The sequence below is a fragment of the Schistocerca americana genome, chromosome 2 (genome assembly GCF_021461395.2).
Source record: "Schistocerca americana isolate TAMUIC-IGC-003095 chromosome 2, iqSchAmer2.1, whole genome shotgun sequence".
Lineage (NCBI taxonomy): Eukaryota > Metazoa > Arthropoda > Insecta > Orthoptera > Acrididae > Schistocerca > Schistocerca americana.
Window position 1 is genome coordinate 788,638,867 of NC_060120.1, and position 25,612 is coordinate 788,664,478.

At 41.7% G+C, this 25,612-nt stretch overlaps 1 protein-coding gene across 4 annotated transcripts in view; it reads right to left on the bottom strand.

Moving 5' to 3' along the window:
• The window catches only part of LOC124595025 (interleukin-1 receptor-associated kinase 4-like), a 126,589-nt gene that overhangs the window by 18,053 nt on the left and 82,924 nt on the right, over window positions 1-25,612 (bottom strand). For all 4 annotated transcript variants that reach the window (XM_047133582.1, XM_047133584.1, XM_047133583.1 and 1 more), the window contains exons 7-8: window positions 10,726-10,881; window positions 4,364-4,519 (exon numbers count right to left, since the gene is read on the bottom strand). In XM_047133582.1, coding sequence (XP_046989538.1) covers window positions 4,364-4,519; window positions 10,726-10,881 — 312 coding nt within the window. The remainder of the gene's footprint in view (window positions 1-4,363; window positions 4,520-10,725; window positions 10,882-25,612) is intronic.

Below are 25,612 nucleotides of genomic sequence, written 5' to 3' on the forward strand. Positions count from 1 at the left end.
TAATCTTGTTCATGCCATTTGTTCAAAGAAAATCATACATACAGTAATACATACTTTATTATTCATATGGTTATAATAGAGGGAAACATTCCACGTAGGAAAAATATATCTAAAAACAAAGATGATGTGACTTACCAAATGAAAGTGCTGGCAGGTCAACAGACACACAAACATACACACAAAATTCAAGCTTTCGCAACAAACTGTTGCCTCATCAGGAAAGAGGGAAGGAGAGGGAAAGACGAAAGGAAGTGGGTTTTAAGGGAGAGGGTAAGGAGTCATTCCAATCCCGGGAGCGGAAAGACTTACCTTAGGGTAAAAGGATGGGTATACACTCGCGCGCACACACACACATATCCATCCACACATATACAGACACAAGCAGACATATTTAAAGACAAAGAGTTTGGGCAGATATGTCAGTCGAGGCAGAAGCGCAGAGGCAAAGATGTTGCTGAATGACAGGTGAGGTATGAGTGGCGGCAACTTGAAATTAGCGGAGATTGAGGCCTGGTGGATAACGGGAAGAGAGGATATATTGAAGAGCAAGTTCACATCTCCGGAGTTCGGGTAGGTTGGTGTTAGTGGGAAGTATCCAGATAACCCGGACGGTGTAACACTGTGCCAAGATGTGCTGGCCGTGCACCAAGGCATGTTTAGCCACAGGGTGATCCTCATTACCAACAAACACTGTCTGCCTGTGTCCATTCATGCGAATGGACAGTTTGGTGCTGGTCATTCCCTCATAGAATGCGTCACAGTGTAGGCAGGTCAGTTGGTAGATCACGTGGGTGCTTTCACACGTGGCTCTGCCTTTGATTGTGTACACCTTCCGGGTTACAGGACTGGAGTAGGTGGTGGTGGGAGGGTGCATGGGACAGGTTTTACACCGGGGGCGGTTACAAGGGTAGGAGCCAGAGGGTAGGGAAGGTGGTTCGGGGATTTCATAGGGATGAACTAACAGGTTACGAAGGTTAGGTGGATGGCGGAAAGACACTCTTGGTGGAGTGGGGAGGATTTCATGAAGGATGGATCTCATTTCAGGGCAGGATTTGAGGAAGTCATATCCCTGCTGGAGAACCACATTCAGAATCTGATCCAGTCCCGGGAAGTATCCTGTCACAAGTGGGGCACTTTTGTGGTTCTTCTGTGGGAGGTTCTGGGTAAGGTAAGTCTTTCCGCTCCCGGGATTGGAATGACTCCTTACCCTCTCCTTTAAAACCCACATCCTTTCGTCTTTCCCTCTCCTTCCCTCTTTCCTGATGAGGCAAGTTTGTTGCGAAAGCTTGAATTTTGTGTGTATGTTTGTGTTTGTTTGTGTGTCTGTCGACCTGCCAGCACTTTCATTTGGTAAGTCACATCATCTTTGTTTTTAGATGTACTTTATTATTCGTGATACATAACTAATTATTTTTTACTAGGAAGCTTTCTGTAGTCATTTCTTTCTGCCGACGTTTCAACACATGGTGAAAATGCGACACAGAATTATCATCAAATAAATTGTAGCGTGCGTAGTCACTACTTTATTTGGGTGATGATTTTCAATGTACGATGCAACTAATTCCCATACTTTCAGCATTTCTCTTATTGTGGCAGAAGATTGCTGCTTTGCTGTTACCACCTCCTTCTCCTCCTCTTCCTCCTCCTCCTCCGCCTCCTCTGAAGAACTTCTCTCCACAACTTCCTGCTGTGATACACACTGTAGCTCTGTAAGTTCTTCAGTGGTCATTTCCTGGTTGTGATCTTCCACAAGCTCATCAGTATCATTGTTAGCCACTTCTAGTCCCAAGCTCTTGCCAAAGACACAATCTCATTGACTACAGGCTCCATAGGTACCAATTGAAGCACCTCTGAGTCACCTTTGACAACACATACTGGCCAAAGCTCCTTACAAGGAAACGCTAGGGTTCTCTTGGTAATCCCTTCTCACACCTTTTCGATCATCTTGATGCATGCTATGATGTTGAAGTCATTTCCCGAACTCTCTGAGAGTGAGATTGGTAGCTTCAGTCAACTCAAAGCAATGCTTGAAGAGTGCTTTAGTGTAGAGCTTTTTAAAGTTAGAAATGATCTGCTAGGCCATACGCTGAAGTAACGGAGTGGTGTTAGGAGGCAGAAATTGGATCATGATAAACTGAAAGTGTTCAAGGAGGTGGTCTTGTTGGCCTGGAGAATGGTCAGGAGCACTGTCCATAACAAGCAAAACAAGGAGGGGCAGATTCATCTCAAGCAAATATTTTTTCACTGAAGTACCAAACACTCATTGATCCAATCACAAAAAAGATCACAAGTCACCCAAGACCTGTTGTTGGACCTCCACAAAACATTTAACCTGCTGTTCTGGAATTTACATTTCTTGAAGGCTCGTGGAGTTTCTGTATGGTAACCCAGCAGTGGTTTAATTTTCAAATCACTGCCTATATTGGTGTGAGATGGTCTTTCGTTCACTTGTGACCAGGCAATGCATTCTCCTCTGCTGTTATAAAGGTATGCTTCAGCATCTTTTTCCAGAAAAGACCCATCTTGTCACACTTAAAAAACTGTTGTGGCAAGTAGTCTTCAGAATCTACAGGCATCTTGAAGTTGCCGCTTAGTCCTCTGCTACCTTTGTGTTGGAGCTGGCTGCTTCGCTGTGCCTCACAATGCTGTGGATGCCGCTAATTCTCTTAAACTTCTTGATCCACGCACATCCCTTAAACACTTCTTCAACCACTGATGAACATCGTGTCTTCTTAATGAGGTTGGCAAAAATCATTCTCACATTCCTGTAAATAATGTTCTCATTAATAGTATTGCCCTGCAATTGCTTTTCATTTATCCATATAAGGAGCAACCTTACGACATCGTCCACAAATGAAACCGTTGTTTAAATACTCTTGTCACTCCCTTTGAAGCATCTATTTCCTTAATCTCCTCCTCGTTCTTGAGGATAGTGCAAATAGTTGAGGCAGACCAATTGTCTGGAGCTCACACCACATTTGTGTTTTTCAATGATTTCACATTTCATTTCGAAGGTCATTTTCTTTCTCTTGATATCACTGCTGTTAGGTGGCCAAAGCAAAGCATTTGATTGCATTCCTGCTGACATATTAATAAGGAAGATGGAGTTTTATAGAGTGTGTGGGAGCACATTAACTATGATGTATTCTTATTTAATCAACAGAAAACAGTTCGTCCCAGTCAGAAACGTAAATTCCTCCTTAAAGGAAATCAGCACAGGTGTTCCACGAAGTCTATTCTCAGACCCTTCTTCTTCATTGCAGCAAACAATGTTTTGCCTAATAACATAGCTCATTCTGTCGTATGTTATGCAGCTAATATAACACTACTTACCACACATTGGAGAATCTCAGATCTGAATAGGATAACAAAAGACAATCTTGATGCAGCTTTGGACTGGTTTGGGGCTAATTAACTCCTGTGTAATCTTGATAAAATCCAACAACTTCTAATGGGAATGTCCAATGAAACAGAAAATAAGTCAGTAAAATTTTTAAGTTTTACATTGTCTCCAAACTCCACTGGGAGGAACATACCAATCATATATGTGAAAAAATCTCGGGTGTCATACCTGACTTTGAAGCTAAGGAGCTTGGATTTCTTAGGGTGACATATTTTGGACTACTCCAGTCACATATGTCATATGGTCTCATTGTATGGTGACACTCCCATCACATTGAGGCTGTTTTTAAAAATACAGAGGAAAGTCCTACATATAACGTGTAAAACAGGACACATGGAGCACTGTCGTCATCCTTTTTCCAGGCTCAGAATACCCACAATTATACATTTACATGTACAAGTGTCTGTGCTGTACGTCAAAAATAATATTTCAGAATCTGCTGCTAGATGAGAAACTCATGAACACAGCATCAGGCTAATTCAGATACCAAGGCACAAGTTAGCAATAACTGGAAATTCTCACAAAGTGAACCCACTCCAAATTTTCAACAACTTACCAATCTATGTTTGATCTGTGGACCTAAAAATTTTTAAAATTAAATGGTGCATGTGGCTATAAGATCACACATTTTAAAATATTAAAGAATTTTTTGAGGTGCCTGAGGAGGATATTAGCATAACAAATTTTCCTATAGTCTACTGCATCATTATGCTTCTGTCTTTTGTACAATTATGTCCTTTATATTCCAATTATTATTGCACAGTGTTTGTACTATACTACATCACAGTATAACTTATGGTCACTAGCTATTAGAGATCTTCCTGTAACTTAATATGTGCACTACAGTTAACGGATATTATTTTATTACTGCCTACCCATATGTATTACTATATTCCTGCATTATACAATAACAACAAAGCCTATTTCACTGTAAAATGAGAAATCAAATGAGGAACTTACCACACCAAAACTGAAGGCATCTAATTTGACTGACACATCTCCTCTAAAAGCTTCCGGTGCCATATATGCTGATGTGCCAAATACTGTACTTGTCAGAAGAGCACTCTGAGTCTGTTGTGAACCTGCACCCAGATGGACAAGTCCAAAATCACCTAACTGTCAACAAACAAAAAATATTTTAAATTTCTTAAGTATTATGACAACTATGATGTGCTGAAGAAATTAAAGTAACACAACAAAGCACATTTGAGTTCTGATAACAATAATTGAAATTCCTTCATGGATTAAAATGTAAAATAACGGAAACGCAATCAATCACCTATAGTGAACTTATTCGTGTCACTCAGACACACATAAGAAAACAGTATTCACACAAATTTTTAACTCTTTGTCCTTTTATGTTTTCTGTTACACATGTATATGCACCACACCCTTCAGTCTGCTATAGGTGAGTGGTTGCCTTTTCCTTATTTTACATCCAAATTCTGATATGGAATTGATACTAAACATGCTGCAGAAATTCATCAGTGCAAGTATACAACAGAGAACCCAGTAACACATGGTAAAAATAGTTTAAGAAAAACAAATGTGATTATATGAAGCACAAGTTCAGAGAACTGATTTTTTGAAATCAACAGCATTTTGTTAATTTCTTAAATTATTTATTTCCATTACTATTTAGCTTTGTACAAAAAAAACTAAAATAGACTGCTAATCCCCATTTCTCCATAAAAAGGTCAATTCCTTTGGAAGGGAAAGAATTAAACCCATACGATTTGCTCAAAAATGCAAACGCACATCTTCTATCTGAACATATCCATTGTGAAATAGACTAGATTTGGAGCATGCAGGTTCAATTCAGAGCACCCCTTGAGATTTGTGAGAGTGTAAAAGGTTGGAACAGGTGTACTTTAGGTCTTGTGTGGCCAACTTTAAAAGGAGATGAATACAGAAACAACAGCACTATGATTAATATATGAAAATAACATGCTGAACATGTGCAACCCTAAATAGGATGCTAAGAGACTGCATCATTATTCAGAGCAGGACACCTGAAATGTGGATAAGCTGACAAGACAAAAAATTTATACAAAAAAAGAGCTTACAAATGAACGGTAATTGAGATGGACAAAAAACCTGGGGTAAATGCATGTAGCTGAAACTTGAGGGGGGGGGGGGGGAATGAGCAATCTAAAGACAATGTAAAGTACTTCAAAAAAGGGGGGAGAGGGGAGGGGGGCATGAAAAGAAACCCACTGAAGGCTGGAATGTACTTACATGTTCACATTTCCTGACTAATACAATTCTTCGAACTCTCATTCTTTTGTAACATCTTTATTATAATTCCCACATGCTTACTCAGCCCTTTATTCACAGATTACCTCTTGTTGTTCCCACTCACTTCCCACTTCTTCATTTGCACTTTCACTACATCTCATGTTCTAACTTTTTTCATCCACACTCTAGTAAAATTTCTACTCACATCTAGCAGAAAGGGAATGACAGCTAACACAGTTATTAGATTCTTTCAGTTTTTGGAATTTTGTACTGGGACCACAGCAGAACATGACTGATTTATGACACAGCTAGTAGAGGGCACATATTGTGTATCAAGACTGATTCACTATCAGTTGTAAGATAGCTGGACTGGCATAAATATAGTGAGTAGAGTTTTGATATATTCATGTTGATTTGTGTGGCTTTGGAACACACAGTTCAATAACAGCAGGGCAAAAGTGTATAATGAACAGCTATGTGGTCAGCCAAGGACATCCATGGCAGATGACAATGCCTGTCATATCTTTTTCAGGATGATTATGACATTCAACTGGTGTCTTTTAAAGATCTCCAAGGACAGTGCACACAACACCAGTCAGGGCAAATTCCATTACAGACACATATGATCATAACCAATTCCCACAAGAGCACATTCATTTCATGAGGAAGGAGTATTGTTCATGCTCCATGTCACTGCAATGGATAAAAGAAGGACAATGCAAACCAGGCATGCACAGTATGGAAACATACATGGGTCATTCTTTTTTCCAACCTCCGATCGTTTAGTATAGAAGATACATGAGCAGCAGAAAGTGGACGTGCGCTGTAGGCTACCGTGCAACTCTCACACTGCCCATTCCGCCATTGCTGACCTCAAGGCATCAGTCTGTGTTGCACTACAGCCACGTAAACATGGCTGCCGTCACTGTTGCCTCCGCCAAGTGTGAATTACCAAGTGTAATTAGGTTTCTGTAAGCAGAAGAGAATAGTGCAGCAGAAATTCATCGGAGAATGAGCCGAGTGTACAGTGATAACTTTATGACTGATGGTGTTGCACGTGAATGGTGCCGAAAGTTTTAAGATGGACAAAATGCCATGCATGATGAAGGGGCCCAAGGACGCAAGTCATTCGTTACAACTGAACTTGTTGAACGAGTTTACAGAATGGTACAGTCCTGACCTGCCACACAGTGACTTTCACCTTTTCTCTGAACTGAAGACGTGGCTATAAGGGCAGCACTTTCAATCCAATGATGACCTTCAAAACGTCAATGCTCATTTTAAATCATTGGCAGCAACATTTTTTGAAGAGGGTATTGTAAAGCTGGTCCACAGGTATGATAAATGTCTTAATCTTTTCATGTTGAAAAGTAACCATAAGTGTGCAAAACTTTTGGTAATAAAATAATTGTTTTCTATGAAATTGTCTATTGTCTTTTATTTATAACCTACTGGAGGTTGGAGGGGGGGTTCGTCTATTATTCCAGCCGCCACATATATTTAAAATGTTCTACCCCGTACTGGATGAAATACTGCAAGAAGTGTCTTCCTGTCATGACTAAGTGGTATGTAGTAACAGACCTCAGTAGCTAATGAGGTATACCTGAGAGCCACTACAGAGCTTTGAAAGATGGAAGTTCAATAAAACTATGAAACCATTCTCAAATGGCTCAAGCTATTAACCTGCTGCACATAAACAGCAAACCTTGAGGTTTAATTTGTCATACAATTATACAATGCAGGCTTTAACAGGCAGTGGTATTTCCATAATGGCTTTTAATTGTCGACTAAATGTTCATTTCTTGCTGTGGAAGACATTGTCAGGGGCTTGGAGACAGCTGTCTAGATTCTCTTACTTGTACTAGTTCTAAAAGCAAAAATTTCACTTTCCAGTGTAAACAGTACAAAACTTTGCACAGCTCAGGAATCTTTGACAGTGTTTCGATGATGACATGAGACAATGATTATTGTGATTACAAATAAATAGGTTGGCGCCTCAACTATCTGAAGTTCTAAAGATTTGAGAAACAGTAATTGCCAGACAATCTAATTAAATGCCTCCACAGACACTGATGATGTCTGCTGCAGTAGGAGACCAAGTATTAGACAGAAGAATGAGCCATCAACAATGATCAATAACCTAGAAACACTGTGTCTCTTAGGAAACTGTAAAAATGTTGAAATTAAACTAAGTAGCCTTAAAAAGACCACTGTGGAATGAGAATTATTACCTTGGAACAATGAAAATATTACCAATGCAGGAGGTACTAAATTTAACTAGGAATCAGGAGATACATTACTGTCATTTATATGGTAATGGCAAATGCTTGGTGGACTGTAAATAATTTACGGAGTAGAGATGACAGCACATCAGCCATCAACAGGCACATATACTGAAGTGCCAAAGAAGCTGGTATAGGAATTTGTAATCAAATACAGAGATATGTAAACAGGCAGAATAAGGCGCTGCGGTCGGCAACATCTATGTAAGACAAAAAGTATCTGGTACAGTTGTTGGATTGGTTACTGCTGCTACAATGGCAGGTTATCAAGATTTAAGTGAGTTTGAATGTGGTGTTATAGTTGGTGCAAGAGCGATGGGACACAGCATTTCCAAGGTAGCGATGAAGTGGGGATTTTCCCGTTCGACCATTTCACGAGTGTAATGTGAATATCAGGAATCCAGTAAAACATAAAATCTCTGACATCACTGCAGCTGGAAAAATATGCTCCAAGAACGGGACCAACAATAACTGAAGAGAATTGTTCAGCGTGACAGAAGTGCAACCCTTCTGCAAATTGCTGCAGATTTCAATGCTGGGCCATCAACAAGTGCCAGAGTGTGAACCATTCAACGAAACATCATTGATATGGGCTTTTGTAGCTAAAGGCCCAGTTGTGTGCCCTCAATGACGCACGGCACAAAGCTTTATGCCTCACCTGGGCCCGTCAACACTGACATTGGACTGTTGATGACTGGAAACATGTTGCTTGGTCGGACGAGTCTCATTTCAAATTGTATTGAGTGGACGGACCTGTATGGGTATGGAGACAACCTCATGAATCCATGGACGCTGCTTGCCAGCAGGGGACTATTCAAGCTGGTGGAGGCTCTGTAATAGTGTGGGGCGTGTGCAGTTGGAGTTATAAGGGACCCCTGATTCGTGTAGATATGACTCTGACAGGTGACACGTACGTAAACATCCTGTCTGATCACCTGCATCCATTCATATCTGCTGTGCATTCCGATGGACTTGGGCAATTCCAGCAGGACAATGCAACACCTCAAACATCCAGAGTTGTTACAGAGTGGCTCCAGGAACACTCTTCTGAGTTTAAACATGTCCGCTGACCACCAAAACCCCAAACTTGAAAATTATTGAGCATATCTGGGATGCCTTGCAACATGCTGTCCAGAATAGATCTCCATCCCCTCGTACTCTTACAGATTTGTGGACAGCCTTGCAGAATTTATGGTGTTAATTCCCTCCAGCACTACTTCAGACATTAATTGAGTCCATGCCAAGTCCTGTTGGAGTGCTTCTGCATGCTTGCTGCGAGACCCTACAGAATATTAGGCAGGTGTACCAGGCTCTTTGGCTCTTCAGTGTAGAAAAGACTGGTAACTCCATGATCAGTTTTCAATTTGTATCAGATAGTGTGCTGATCTGAAACTTACTAGCAGATTATAACTGTGTGCCAGGGCAAGATTCAAACCTGGAATCTTTGCCTTTCACATGGGCATGTTCCCTACTAACTGACCTAACCAGGCAAGAATCATGACCAGCCCTCACAGCACTACTTCCACCAGTACCTCATCTTATACCTCCCAGACTTCACAGTAATTCTCCTGCATACCTTGCTGGACTAGCATTATTGGAAGAAAGGATATTGCACAGACATGGCTTAGCCACAGCCTTGAGGTGTTTCTAGAAAGTAGGAGATGAGATATTTGCAGAAGTAAAGGTGTGAGGGCAGGCCATGAGTTGTGCGTCAATAGCACTTGCTCCCAAAAGGAAAAAGTTTCAGGTTCAAGTCCTGCTGCAGCACGCAGCTGTAATCTGCCAGGAAGTTTCAAATCAGCACACAATGTGCTACTAGTGAAAACTCATTTGGGAATCATACCCCCAAGCTGCAGCTAAGCTGTATCTGCAATAACCTTTCTTCCAGGAGTGCTAGTTCTGTAAAGTATGCAGGAGAACTTCTGTAATGTCTGGAAAGTAGGAGATGAGGTACTTTCAGAAATAAAGTTGTGAGGCTGCATTGCCTCAACTGACTATATTGTGCTGACACTGCAGCTTGACTGGGCTAGATTCTTATCCCATGAGCTTGCCGCCTCTACCTACCAGCCATCAGTCATCCTCCCACCTGCTCCCCAACTCTTAGATATTAATGAAATTTCCATTGAACCACAGAAATTTCTTTTCAGCTGTGCATCGTATTTGAACTTAGCCTCTCACTGAGGACAATGTGTGGAGTAAAAGCTTGCACTGGATGAAGATGTGGAAGAAAACGGAGAGGGCTACAGTGTGCATTTCTTATTTGTAGCTAGCAGACTGTCAGCAACTACCAACTTTATCCAGTTCATTTAAAACTATTAAATCATTCCAATTTCTCTAATGATGTCGACGAAAATACTCAATTTTTTAAAAATATAATGTAACTGGATGGATAAAAAATCTATTCACCAAGCTGCAGCAGAAGAACACACATAAAAAGTTATTAAAATTTGCAAGCTTTCATGGCTTCTTCTAGCAGAAGGGTAGAAGAGGAAGGAAGAGGAATGAAGGAAAAGGACTGGCAGACCTCACCAATCCTTTTCCTTCACCCATCTTCTTCCTCCTTCACTCCCATCAGAAAAAGGAACCACTGGCTCTGAAAGGTTGCTAATTTTAACACCTCTATATGTGTGTTCTCTTGCTGCCGCTTGGTGAGTAGATTTTTTAAAATCTTTCCAGTTGCATTATAATTTTCCTAATGAGTCACAGCAGGGAACCTAAATACTTAAAAATGTCTAAAGATCTGTAGTTTAAGTGGTCTGGGAATGCAACTCAACAACTACTAGGGAATTTCCATTCACTTACTTTAGCTTGCAAACTGTCGTTCAGCAAAATATTTGCACTTTTTATATCCCTGTGAACCAGAGGCTTCTCAAATGCAGTATGCAGATACAAGATTCCTCTTGATGTACCAAGAGCAATGTCCAATCTTGTTTGCCAGTTCAGTACAGGAGTTGAGCCCTAAAATCAATGTGATAGTAGAAAATTTATACAACACGAATCCAAACTGGCCAAAAGCTCTGATTTAAATAATATAAATCAAATTATACAAGCAAATCTCCCGCTGAAAACAAAATAAAATCTGTTATTTAAAGTAATGCTACAGTAACACAATACATTTACAGTTGCGATAATAGAAAGACCTGGATGTAACACAAAAAATGGAAAGAGTAAAGGTAACATTCCACCATATAGTAGAAGCATTGGATTGTCTGTAGGCATATAAACAAATCAGAAAATACTGATAATCTTTTGGTCTGATGTCCTTCCAACCGTACCTGTGAACCAGTTGCAAAGGAGCATCCTCTTCAGTACCCTGTTTCATCATGGACTGGAACAACTTAACTACATCCTTTCCCAGAGCCTAAAATATCTGTCACAATGCCCATGAGGAACATCATATTTTGAATCCTTCAGACCTCTCCAGAAGTGGTATTCCACTGCCTACACATCCTGTTCCATCCATGCTTACTCCTCATTCCTTACCACACTGACCATACCCCTGCGGTGGACCTTGATGCAAAACATGTTCTTTGCACTTACATACCAGATCCTACTCCAGTCCTATCAAAGGCATACCCTCAGCAAGAGAAGTTGTGTGTTGCATAGTGTACAGTGAGGGAATGGATTGGGAGAGGCAAGCAGGACAGAGAATGGGAGACAAAGCAGAGAAGGAAGTGTGAGTGTAGACTGATAGAATTAAGTGGTGGTCATGGGGACAGGAGTGGAGGTACATCTACATCTACATCTACATCTACATCCATACTCTGCAAGCCACCTGACGGTGTGTGGCGGAGGGTAACCTGAGTACCTCTATCGGTTCTCCCTTCTATTCCAGTCTCATATTGTACGTGGAAAGAAGGATTGTCTGTATGTTTCTGTGTGGGCTCTAATCTCTCTGATTTTATCCTCATGGTCTCTTCGCGAGATATACGTAGGAGGGAGCAATATACTGCTTGACTCTTCGGTGAAGGTATGTTCTCGAAACTTTAACAAAAGCCCGTACCGAGCTACTGAGCGTCTCTCCTGCAGAGTCTTCCACTGGAGTTTATCTATCATCTCCGTAACGCTTTCGCGATTACTAAATGATCCTGTAACGAAGCGCGCTGCTCTCTGTTGGATCTTCTCTATCTCTTCTATCAACCCTATCTGGTACAGATCCCACACCGCTGAGCAGTATTCAAGCAGTGGGTGAACAAGCGTACTGTAACCTACTTCCTTTGTTTTCGGATTGCATTTCCTTAGGATTCTTCCAACGAATCTCAGTCTGGCATCTGCTTTACCGACGATCAACTTTATATGATCATTCCATTTTAAATAACTCCTAATGCGTACTCCCAGATAATTTATGGAATTAACTGCTTCCAGTTGCTGACCTGCTATTTTGTAGCTAAATGATAAGGGATCTATCTTTCTATATATTCGCAGCACATTACACTTGTCTACATTGAGATTCAATTGCCATTCCCTGCACCATGCGTCAATTCGCTGCAGATCCTCCTGCATTTCAGTACAATTTTCCATTGTTACAACCTCTCGATACACCACAGCATCATCTGCAAAAAGCCTCAGTGAACTTCCGATGTCATCCACCAGGTCATTTATGTATATTGTGAACAGCAATGGTCCCATGACACTCCCCTGCGGCACACCTGAAATCACTCTTACTTTGGAAGACTTGTCTCCATTGAGAATGACATGCTGTGTTCTGTTATCTAGGAACTCCTCAATCCAATCACACAATTGGTCTGATAGTCCATATGCTCTTACTTTGTTCATTAAACGACTGTGGGGAACTGTATCGAACGCCTTGCGGAAGTCAAGAAACACGGCATCTACCTGTGAACCCGTGTCTATGGCCCTCTGAGTCTCGTGGACGAATAGCGCGAGCTGGGATTCACACGACCGTCTTTTTCGAAACCCATGCTGATTCCTACAGAGTAGATTTCTAGTCTCCAGGAAAGTCATTATACTCGAACACAATACGTGTTCCAAAATTCTACAACTGATCAACGTTAGAGATATAGGTCTATAGTTCTGCACATCTGTTCGACGTCCCTTCTTGAAAACGGGGATGACCTGTGCCCTTTTCCAATCCTTTGGAATGCTACGCTCTTCTAGAGACCTAGAGTACACCGCTGCAAGAAGGGGGGCAAGTTCCTTCGTGTACTCTGTGTAAAATAGAACTGGTATCCCATCAGGTCCAGCGGCCATTCCTCTTTTGAGTGATTTTAATTGTTTCTCTATCCCTCTGTCGTCTATTTCGATATCTACCATTTTGTTATCTGTGCAACAACCTAGAGAAGGAACTACAGTGCAGTCTTCCTCTGTGAAACAGCTTTGGAAAAAGACATTTAGTATTTCGGCCTTTAGTCTGTCATCCTCTGTGTCAGTACCATTTTGGTCACAGAGCGTCTGGACATTTTGTTTTGATCCACCTACCACTTTGACATAAGACCAGAATTTCTTAGGATTTTCTGCCAAGTCAGTACATAGAACTTTACTTTCGAATTCATTGAACACCTCTCGCATATCCCTCCTCACGCTACATTTCGCTTCGCATAATTTTTGTTTGTCTGCAAGGCTTTGGCTATGCTTATGTTAGCTGTGAAGTTCCCTTTGCTTCCGCAGCAGTTTTCTAACTCGGTTGTTGTACCACGGTGGCTCTTTTCTAACTCTTACGATCTTGCTTGGCATATACTCATCTAACGCATATCGTACGATGGTTCTGAACTTTGTCCACTGATCCTCAACACTATCTGTACTTGAGACAAAACTTTTGTGTTGAGCCATCAGGTACTCTGTAATCTGCTTTTTGTCACTTTTGCTAAACAGAAAAATCTTCCTACCTTTTTTAATATTTCTATTTACGGCTGAAATCATCAATGCCGTAACCGCTCTATGATCGTTGATTCCCTGTTCTGCGTTAACTGTTTCAAATAGTTCAGGTCTGTTTGTTACCAGGAGGTCTAATATGTTATCGCCACGAGTTGGTTCTCTGTTTAACTGCTCAACGTAGTTTTCAGATAAAGCACTTAAAAAAAATTCACTGGATTCTTTGTCCCTGCCACCCGTTATGAACGTTTGAGACTCCCAGTCTATATCCGGCAAATTAAAATCTCCACCCAGAACTATAACATGGTGGGGAAATCTACTCGAAATATTTTCCAAATTATCCTTCAGGTGCTCAGCCACAACAGCTGCTGAGCCAGGGGGCCTATAAAGACATCCAATTACCATGTCTGAGCCTGCTTTAACCGTGACCTTCACTCAAATCATTTCACATTTTGGATCTCCGTCAATTTCCTTCGATACTATTGCACTTCTTATCACTGTAAACACGCCTCCCCTTTCACTGTCCAGCCTGTCTCTGCGGTATACATTCCAATCTGAGTTTAGGATTTCATTACTGTTTACGTCTGATTTCAGCCAACTTTCTGTCCCTAGTACTATATGGGCGTTGTGACCGTTTATTAATGAGAGCAGTTCTGGGACCTCTCTATAGACACTCCTGCAGTTTACTATTAGCACATTAATATTGTTATTCCCTGTTGCATTTTGCCTACTCCTACCTTGCCGCGTCTCAGGAGGCGTCTTGTTGGGCCTAGGGAGGGAATTCTTTAACCTAAAAAACCCCCATGTGCACTCCACACGTACTCCATTACCCTTGTAGACGCTTCCGGCGTGTAGTGCATGCCTGACCTATTCAGGGGGACCCTACATTTCTCCACCCGATAGCGGAGGTCGAGAAATTTGCACCCCAGATCTCTGTGACAGGGACTAGAGGGACTAAGACCACTAGGATAGCAGGATTGAATCCCATGCACCCATCATATTTTCACTCCTGTCACAAGTGTACTGCACCCTATCAGAATTAGGGCCACCAGTGAAACCAATCATTGATATATTTGTTCCTTTGTATTTTTGCATGTGTGCATGACTGCCCACTAGGTGTACTCCAAGATGAATGGTCATCAACAAATTGTGGCCAAGAGCAGAGTTGCCCACCCATTTGTGGAATATGCTGGTAAGCACAATGTGCTTGACTGCTCTGCAGTCTATGCCATCTGGATCTTCTACCCCAATAGCATCTTCTCTGAACTATGTATGTCTGGTACTGTGACAGTTTACACCTTGTGAGCATAATCTGTTAGCACCATACCATGACAGCCCCAACAAACAGCATCACCTTGATGGTTGTCTCTTCACCTTTTTTGCCAGTCATGACTCCATAATGATACAACCACGATTCTTTAGTGGCGATTATGTGGCTAAAGAAGGTATCTGGAGTGACCTTACACAGCTGCAACATTTCCACTGCTGCCTCAATTTGGTGGGCATTTTGAAAGGGTGGAACACAGCGGGCGTCAATCTTTGTCGTGTTGAAAGCTTCATGCAAGAAGCTGAAAACTGCTGCATGACTGATTTTCGCTTTTTACATTTCAGCTTTTCTATCTGATTATGATAGTGTGAAATAAATGATTATTAAAAAATACAGTCAAATGCTGGAAATTTCATTCAAAAACTACTATATGACTGAGGTGTCCAAAGAAGGAAAAATCAGTATGGATTGTTGCAGTGTCATTCCCCATCAAATATAGAAGACAAATTACTGCATGATAGTCCATTTTATCAATGGACAGCATACTATGGAACTGTGGCTCTGAGATTTCAGTGTGTATCAGGATTGCAGACGTGTATCTACAATGAAAAAAATATTAATAAAATAAAATAAAATTAAATTAAATCCAGCTGAAAGTGCTTCTCACAGGCCACAAAAAGGCAAATACGGTCCTCTTTAACAGGCTGACGGAAGGGGAAAGAGCTCCATCAATCCTCTTTCTTCACCAAATATCTTGGAATGCAAACCTTTTTAATGCAGAACATCCTAAATTATTTTATCCAGTCTCTCTCTTTGTAGTGAAGCCCTCATACTCAGCATCTCACAGTCACTGTCTATAGATGTCTCTCTGCCACTGTCTCCTTTTCCTCCCATTGGCACTTCCTCCCGCCTGACTCCCACTGTTAGAGTCCTGATCCCTTTCTCCTCTCACTCCTCCTTATCACTGTCTCCTCTACCATTTTCTCTGTCTCTCTGTCCAACTGTCACTGTCTTTGTCCCATTATTTTTCTCTCCCATTGCCAATGTCTGTGTCCAGGCACCCCCACCCCCAAGCCTATGTATGGTCTCCACTCACCTCTCTTTTTCATTTCCACTGTCTCTTTGACTCCCACTGCTATTGCCTTCATTCATCTCTCTCTTTCTCTTCTACTGTCACTGTTTCTAACTGACAATCACTGTCACTTCTTTCTTTGGGTCCCACTGCTACTGTAGTCATCCCTCTCTCTTTCACTGGCACTTTCTCACTGTCTCCTCTTTCTCTCTCTCTCCCACTGGTACTTTCTCACAGGGGTGGATCATGGGCCTAAATTCTTGGGAGGCTAGGAAACACACTGAAATATCACAATTCCTTCCCTTTTAACATAAGCATACATAGTGTTCCTAATGAGAATGATGACCACCACCACCACCAACACCACCACAAGGACTACTGCTGCTAATAATAATAATACCACCACTCATTTTTATTTACACACAAACCGGTAGACCGGGCATTTGAGGGACGTTACTTGTAAAACCAGCTCATTCAATGATCGTTCTTGTTTGTGAATCTTTCCACGACATCGTACCATGTGTCTCAGCTTAATGGTTTTTCAGTTTTGGTACAAGTAAGAGCTCGAGTTCTAAAAGCAGCTGCAAGTGACTGAAGGATGTGCCATACATTTGTAATAAAGAATCATCACTGTTTACAAGGAAATGCTCTACATTACTGGTGAACTGAGTAGTACTGCATAATTTTAGGAGGAGCAGTTTATCACCATCCCCTATCCATGACATCAACTTGTTGTAGAATCTTAGAACGTATTCTGAGCTCAAACTTAACGATGTTCTTCATACAGAATGACATCCTCCATGCAAACCAGTGTGGATTCCAAAAACAACGATCATGTGAAACCTAATTTGCACTTTGCTCACATGATACACTGAAGCCTTTGGATGAATGCAGTGAGGCAGATGCAGTATTTCTTGGTTTCTGAAAAGCATTAGACACAGTACCAAACTTAAGCTTATTGACAAAAGTAGAATAATATGGAGTCTCAAGTGAAATTTGTGACTGGACTGAGGACTTTTTGGTAGGGAGGATACAGCATGTTATCTTGGATGAAGAGTCATCATCAGATATAGAAGTAAATTTGTGTGTGCCCCACAGAAGTGTATTGGGGCCCTTGCTGCTCATGCTGTATATTAATGACCTTGCAGGCAGTATCAATAGTAACCTAAGACTTTTTGCAAATGAAGCAGTTACCTACAATGAAGTACTGTGTGAAAGAAGCTGGATAAATATTCAGTCAGATCTTGATAAGATTTCAAAGTGGTGCAAAGACTGGCAACTTGCTTTAAATGTTTGAAAATGTAAAATTGTGCACTTAATAATAAGTGGCCAACTCATGTAAGTACCTGGGTGTGACACATTGTAGGGATATGAAGTGGAATGATCACCTAGGCTCCGTCACGAGTAAAGCAGGTGGTAGTCTTCAGTTTATTGGTAGAATACTGTGGATGTGGAATTAATCTACAAAGGAGATTGCTTACAAATCGCCTGTGTGACCAGTTCTAGAATACTGCTCACATGTGTGGGACCTGTACCAAGTAGTACTAACAGGAGATATTGAACATACACAGAGAAGGACAGGACGAATGTTTGCAGGTTTGTTTGATCCATGGGAGAATGTCACAGAGATACAAAAGAACTGAACTGGCAGACACCTGAAGATAGAGTCTATTAACAAAATTTTCAGGAGCCGACTTTCAATGACGACTCTAGGAATATTAGTATACTAAACCCATATGTATCTCTTCATATAGGGAGCGTGAGGATAAGATTAGAATAATTACATCACACACAGAGGCATTCAGACAAGCATTCTTCCTGCTCTCCATAAACGAATGGGATGGGAAGAAACCCCTGATAACTGGTACAATGGGATGTACACTCTGCCATGCACTTCATGATGGTTTGCAAGTATAGATAAGATGCAAATGTAGATATCACATGTGAAAATCTTGTTTCCAGTTGTGTTAGAATATTATCCAGTACCTTGATGTACAGCTGTTTGTCTTTTGACATCAATGGGTTACCACTTCATGCATCCATCATTTCAACTCTATTCATGGAAGCTTCAGGTTATGAATTAGTCAAGTGTTTTGTGGAATTTAAAAAGTCAATCAATTTATAAGCTTTTCATGTAAGTCAAGAATGCTAACACAGCATTGTTGCAGAACTGGTTTTTTCCTGAATAATATTGAGAAACAGTTCAGTCTTTAAAAATGTAGAAAAGAAAAACAAAGTGGCTGTTTTTTAAACCACTTGCTTCCCTTGTAATTGTTATACTAGAGCCTGGACTGTCAATTATTCCATTTGAAACCTCAGTTAGGCCTGAACAGTTTTCATGAATGGCAAATATTATTCTACAATATTATGGAAAGGACAGATCATTACTCACCATATGGAGGAGACAATGAGTCACAGACAGGCACAACAAAAAGGCTGCTACACATTAGATTTTTCAACCAAAAGGCCTTCTTCTAGCGCGCGCGCGCACACACACACACACACACACACACACACACAAACCACTGCCTCTGGCCACTGAGGCTGGAAGTGTACAGCAACTGTGCCCGATGGAAGGAACAATCAGTGGGTGGTGGGGCTAAGGAGGAGGATGAGACAGGGAAAAGGGAAGGAAAGCAAGGTAGGGGTGGGAGAAGGTGTATGCTGCTTGTGGGAGTGAGCAGGAATGTGGTAGCAACAGGTTAGACCACTAGGTGCAGTTGGTAGTTTTGAAGAGAGATAGTTGACAGGGGGAGGGGTGTTAGGGAAGAGAAGTGAAATGGAAAAGGAGAGGAAGGAAAATAGACTAATGGGTAAGCTGGTGGAATAGAAGGCTGTGCAGTGCTGGAGTTGGAGCAGGAAAGGGGACAGGTAGGTGAAGGATAGGGATTAGCAAAGGTTGAGGTCGGGGGGAACATAGGGTATACTGAAGGCAGAGTTCTGAACAGCACAATTCAGAAAAGCTGGTATTAGTAGGAAGGATCCAGATGGCACAGGCTATGAAGCAATCACTGAAGTGAAGCACATAGTGCTGGGCAGCATGTCCAGCAAGTGGGTGATACAGCTTTCTCTTGACTACAGTTTGCTGGTGGCCATTCACGTGGACAGGCAGCTTGGTGATTATCATTTCCACACACAAAATCGCGCAGTGGTTGGAGCTTAGTTTGTAGATCACAGGTAGCCTGGCCTTTGATGGGATAGGTGATGACTGTGACTGGACTGGAGTAGGTGGTGGTGGGAGGATGTATGGGACAGGTCTTGCCTCGAGGTCTGTTGCAGGTATAAGAGCAAAGGCTTTGGGAGCAGGGGTGGAGGAGGGATGTACAAGAATACTGCATCATTTGTCGGGTGGCAATAGATCACTGGGGAGCAGTGGGAAGGATAGGGGGTAGGATATTCCTCATTTCAGGGTGTGACGAGAGGTAGTTGAAGCCCTAGCAGAGAACATGATTGCTCCAGCCCTGAGTGGTACTGAGGGATGAGGAGAGTGCTCCTTTGTGGCCACAGTGTGTATGTGGGAGGTGGTAGATAACTGGAGAGACAAGGCACGGAAGTTCTCTTCCTAAACAACACTGGGGTGGTAATTTCAGTCTATGGAGGCCTCAGTGAGACCTTTGTTATATTTAGACAGTGATTGATTGTCGCTACAGATGTGATGGCCACAAGTGGCTAGGCTGTACAGGAGGGACATCTTAGAATGGAAGAGGTGGCAACTGTCAAGATGGAAGTATTTCTGGTGGTTGGTACGTTTGGTATGGATGAAGGGTACTGATATATCCATTCTTGAGGAAGAAGTAAACGTTAAGGAAGGATGTGCATGCAGACAATTAAAAAAAAAAAAATCCCAGATTTCCCTGTTGAAAATACACTTTTTCCTGGGTGAAAACAAACTATACCCTGGGTGAAGGTACATATTTTTCTGTGTTAAGTCACAATATAATTTCCCTCAGACCTGTAAAACTTATCAATCCTTTTAATGTTAAAAGTCTTATGTGACAGTGTACAGCTTGCCGGCACTTTACGGAAGAAAAATCAGCAAAAAAGAACATGTTTCGTAAAGATCTTTGAAACAACATGTTTCGTAAAGATCTTTGATGCATGGCAACAAGTACACTGCATATTTTTTCTATTATGAAAATATAAATACAAATTCCACCACATACAGCACAGTAGCATCTGAAGCACTGAAACTGAGACCTCTTGTGAAGCGCTTTTGTCAGCCAATCATAGCTCATGTCATATGATATCACTAGCCATTGACAGCAAAATATTCAGAACACATGACATGTGATGTTGTCAGCCAAGAACATTACTGTTAAGTATCAGGAACAAATAGGAGAAGTTAATGGGTTTAAATTAATAGACATTGATCACCCAGAACATTATGACCACCTACCTAACATTTTTGGCGAGTATAACAGTGGCGACACATTGTGGCATGGAAGCAATGAGGCCTTGGTATGTCACTGGATGGATTTGGCACCACATCTACACACAGAAGTCACCTATTATTGTATATTCTGGGGAGGGGAGTGATGAGCTCTGACGACACGTTTAATCACATCCCAAATTGTATGATTGGGTTGAGATCTGGCATGCTGCGGGGGCCAGCACATCAACTGGAACTTGCCACTGTGTTCCACAAACCAATCTTCACACTCCTGGCCTTGTGACATGGCACATTTTCTTCTTGAAGAATGCCACTACCGTCAAGAAACATGATCATCATGATCATGGTGTACATGGTCTGTAAGCAGTATACGATACTCCTTCGCCATCAGGGTGCCTTGCAGGATCTTCACTGGAGCCACAGATGCCCACGTGAATGTTCCCCAGAGCATAAATGAGCTGCCGCCAGATTGTCTCTGTCCCACAGCACAAGTATTACCGCACTGCTTCCCTGGAAGATGACAAATTCGCACCCTCCCATAGACATGATGAAGGTACTGGGATTCATCAGTCCATGCAATGCTCTGCCACTGTGCAGAAGTACAGTGGCGATAGTTAAATGCCCACTTCAGACGTAGCTGCCGACAACGAGCTGTTAACATTGGCACATACACGGGTTGTTGGCTGCGGAAACACATCTTCAGGAGTGTTCAGTGCACAGTGCTACCAATTACACTTGTATACTGCCAGCAAAAAAGTCTGATGTTACTTCTGCCACAGTTCACTGCCTGTCCTGTTTTACCGATCTGCCCAGCCTGCAACATCCAACATCTGTAATGAGGAGAGGCCACCCAATCCCACAAGGTCTGGACGTGATTTCACCTTGGTTTCGCCACATGTTGAAGACACTCACCTCAGCACTCCTCAAACACCCAACAACTTGTGCAGTTTTCAAAATGCTGAGCCTCTGGGCCATCATAATCTGCCCTCTGTCAAACTCAGATAGATCCTGCACTTTCCACATTCTACACATGGGACAGCACATTCATTGATACTACATGCACCATGCGTGTATCTGACAAGCAGTCATTCCCTGCCAAGTGATGCTATTATCGCTGGACGGCTTTAAATCGCCAGTAGGTCAGTGATCATATTGTTCTGACTGATCAGTATATATACAGTATAGCTACAAGAAGAGCTAAGATTTCACATATAATATTGGTTGCCATTTTTTTCTTTTTATCTGAAGGTGTGGCTAGGCAGGGTCCTAAGAGTACTGCTTCAATTGCAGCAGCTGCACATTTTTCACAAGCACGTTTATAAATTTCACTGCTGAGCAACAAAAATTTTGTGGGTTACCTGGCTGAGTACATGTTCTGGCGAGCACTTCAACTTTTTCCTAGAAAAGCCAATTTTGTGACAAATTGCTAAAGAACTCACCTTGCGACCCCCGTGACTCCCTTTTTCTAAGGAAGATTGTAGTTTTTGCCATAATTATTGCTAAATTTGTAATCAACGAAAGAATTAAAATAAAACTAACATTGAAGATTGGTCTGTTTTAGCACATATAGATATATCAAAAACAGATCTGGCAGTAAAATTTTGAATAATGACTTAAATGGCTGGTCTTCTGGGCCCGGAATTTTCTAAGTGGCTGCTCTGCAAAGTGTTAAGTTTTGAATGAGAGCCCAACACTCTCACATGTAGCATAATTCGACTCGAGTAAAAAGAAATTTACTTTAAAAATAACTTCTCAAACCACCATTCACAATATTTTCCTGTGACCTGTTAGAAATGTAAACAGTTGTGGCATCACACTTATCAATAGCAGTTTGTTGTTACAAAGCATTGCATAGTTTTTGTTCTAAAGCCTTCGACACATCTTGCTGTCGGCAGACATTTGTGAGTGCACTGTGTGTGTGTGTGTGTGTGTGTGAGTGTGTGTGTGTGTGTGTGTGTGTTTTATTTTTTTTTATTTCTTTCTCTTTTTTTTTTTTAATGGTGCATTTTCTTTGCAACTTAAGTGTTATTTTGGTATTGTTCTCTTGTTTATGTTTTGCTGCTACAGTATTTTTCTACAGTAACAGGCTAAAGTAAAATTCTTCATTAGAGTGTCAGTTCTTACCAGTGAATATTACAAAAATTTAATTGAAAATTAAAACAGAGAAAACCTGGATTTCTAAAAAAATCCCAGGTTTTTCCTGGATTTTTCCTGAATGAAAAAATTATAGTGTTCTTCCCATATTTCCCAGCTGTCCTGGTCATATGTACCATGTGTCGTTGGGCTGTTGAGTACCAGGTGAAGCAAAGGGAGAGAAGGTGTTGAGGCTCTGGAGGAATGTGAATAGGATATTCTCACCCTCATTCCAGATCACAAAAATGTCATCAATGAATATGAAACAGGTGAGGGGTTGGGACCCTCAATAATTCCTTTACATGTCCCATGAACAGACTGGCACAGGATAGTTCAGTGTGGGTGCCCATTGCTGTACCACAGATTTGTTTGTAGGTGATGCCTTCAAAGGAGAAGTAATTGTGGGTGAGGATATAATTGGACATGGTGACCAGGAAGGACATTGTCGGTTTGGAGTCACATGGGGAAGATAGTGTTCAATAGCAGCAAAGCCATGGTCATCAGGGATCTTGTTTAGAGGGAGGTGGCATCAATAGTGACAAGCAGAACACTATATGGTGTAGCAACGGGAACTGTGGAGAGTTGGTGGAGGAAATGGTTGGCCTCTTTTACATAAGAGGGTAGGTTATGAAAGAGCAGAGATTATCTCAGTGGTGGCACAGTAACCAGCCACACTGGGGCACTCAGCATAGTTTGGTTTATGAACTTCATGAATCATGAAGTAGTTGTGCAGGGATTGGTAGGGGTGAGGAGAGATAGACTCAGGGGAGAGGTTCCACGATGGGCCTATAGATTTAAGGAGGAACTGGAGATCCTGCTGGATTTCTGAAATGTGGTCACTGTGACAGGGTTTGTATGTGGACCAATGTGACAGCTGGTGGAGTCCCTCCAGCAGATGATGCTTGCACTTCAAAAGCACAGTGGGGGAGTCTTTGTTTGCAGGTAAGATTATAAGGTCGAGATCAGTTTTTTGGTGTTGGATTACAGTTCTTTCTGTGGATATAAGGTTAGATCCCATGTTAAGGATGTTGGGTATGATGGTGAGGCAAAGTTTAAGGATAAGAAATTCTGGAACGTTAACAGGGGGTTAATTGGTGGCAGTGGGGGTGTATCACAGTTGGATGAAGGAATGAATGGGTTGGCAGGTTTCAACTTTGGCTTTGGGGTGAGTCTGATTTGGAGGGTTGGTATTGAAAAAGTGTAGAATTGTAGGGTCTTGGAGAAGGAGAGAAGGTTTGTAACAAGTACAGCATGACTGAATTTTGATAGCGGAGCAGAATGTAAGGCCCACTGGAAAGCATTGATACTTCTGTAGGATTAACACTTTTAGAGGAAAGGTCCATACTGTGTTTTCGGTCTGTTTAGGTTCTGGATTCTGTATGGCAATGGAAGAGAGTTTCTGAGGATGTGGTAAATGTAGTAAGTCTGGGAGGCAGGTTTGTTGGGGATGATGGGATGTGGGGGAGGTCTGCAGGCTGCTGTAGAGGTGGTGGACAGTTGAAGTCCAAGGCGGGAGTTGGAGGTGAACAGGTTGGAGAGATTTTTAAGGTGGCAATGTGCATGCTGCTCTACTTCTCGGACAGCACAAGTTTTAATGTGAGAGATTGAATGCAGGAATAATATTGTCGTTACTTCATCCTCTATCTTCCATTGTTTGATTTCACCTAACTGTGGCTTTTCTTCCATCCTGCAATCAAGTGCTATTTTTCTTTGTTCCTATTCTCTAACACATTACTTTACTCAGCGTCCATCTTTTTTTGATCTTCTTCCCTGTGTTTTACCTGTTGCCTCCAAACAATACAAGCTCTGACTTGTGAGCCACAATGTATCAACCGTTTTGTCCATTCACGACATGCGGTTATTGTGACCACACTGACTGCTGGCATTGTATCACATGTCTGGCATTATTCCTGCCGATATAATTGGTCTTAGATCTTCAAATTAATCACTCTTCCTCCTTCATTCTCAATTATTTTTTGAATTTTATTTTCTGTACCTTACTGAGCCACATGAACTTATTGAACCTCCACCTATAAACTCACTCCCCCCCCCCCCCAAGTCCCTTTCTCTTCCCTTATTCCATCACGCACATACCAACTTCACCTAAGTCATCTACATGTGCTGTCCCCTCTCTTCACACTTCACTCATATTCAACCACTGACCTGCATCTCATATTATCATCTTTATTTTTTTTTTTTTTTCTCTTTGATCTCATTTTGTTCTCACATCAATTTTATTTCATTTTCACCTTTCATTATCAGCTCTACACCATCAAGTTTCACTTACATTCCCCATACTTCACCCTTTCTGCTCTTTTAGTGAATTTTCCCGGGTATTTTTATTACATACTGTTTCTGCACTGTTGCCTAGCCCATGGAATCCCCCAAATGACCTCCCCATTAAATAATCCATTTCTGGCTGCAACCCCTTCTTCCACCTCTAACTGTTGAAATTGTGCCAGTCTATAGCCCTCAACAACTTAGTCCTCCAAAACCACATAGATCAGGCCCAAACCTCCTTGCAATACCTTCTCTCCATATGCAAAATTCTCCTGCTCTGCAATTCCAAATTCCTGCATACCATCTCTCACACAGAAACTCTTGCCTTCCTGGAAATGGAGCAGCATGCTCAAGGTCGCCTCAAAAAACGAGCCCCCAAAACCTTCTCCACATCCCTTCTTCACAGCCAACAAATTCTGCCTTGCAGATCTACTACATTTATCACACCCTCAGAAATTCCCCCCTACCACCATACAGAATCCAGAAACTAAACAGACCCAAAACACAGTATGGACCTTTCCTCCAAAAGCCTTAATCAAACAGAAGTATCTATGCTTTTCGCAGGGCCTTACCTTTTGCCCCACATCTAAATCCAATCACGCTTGGACTTGTTCAAGACCTTCTCTCCTTCTCCCAGACCCTACAATGGAAACACTTTAGCACCACCAAACCTACCAATATGACACAGCCCAAAGCCAACATTATACACTGCCTG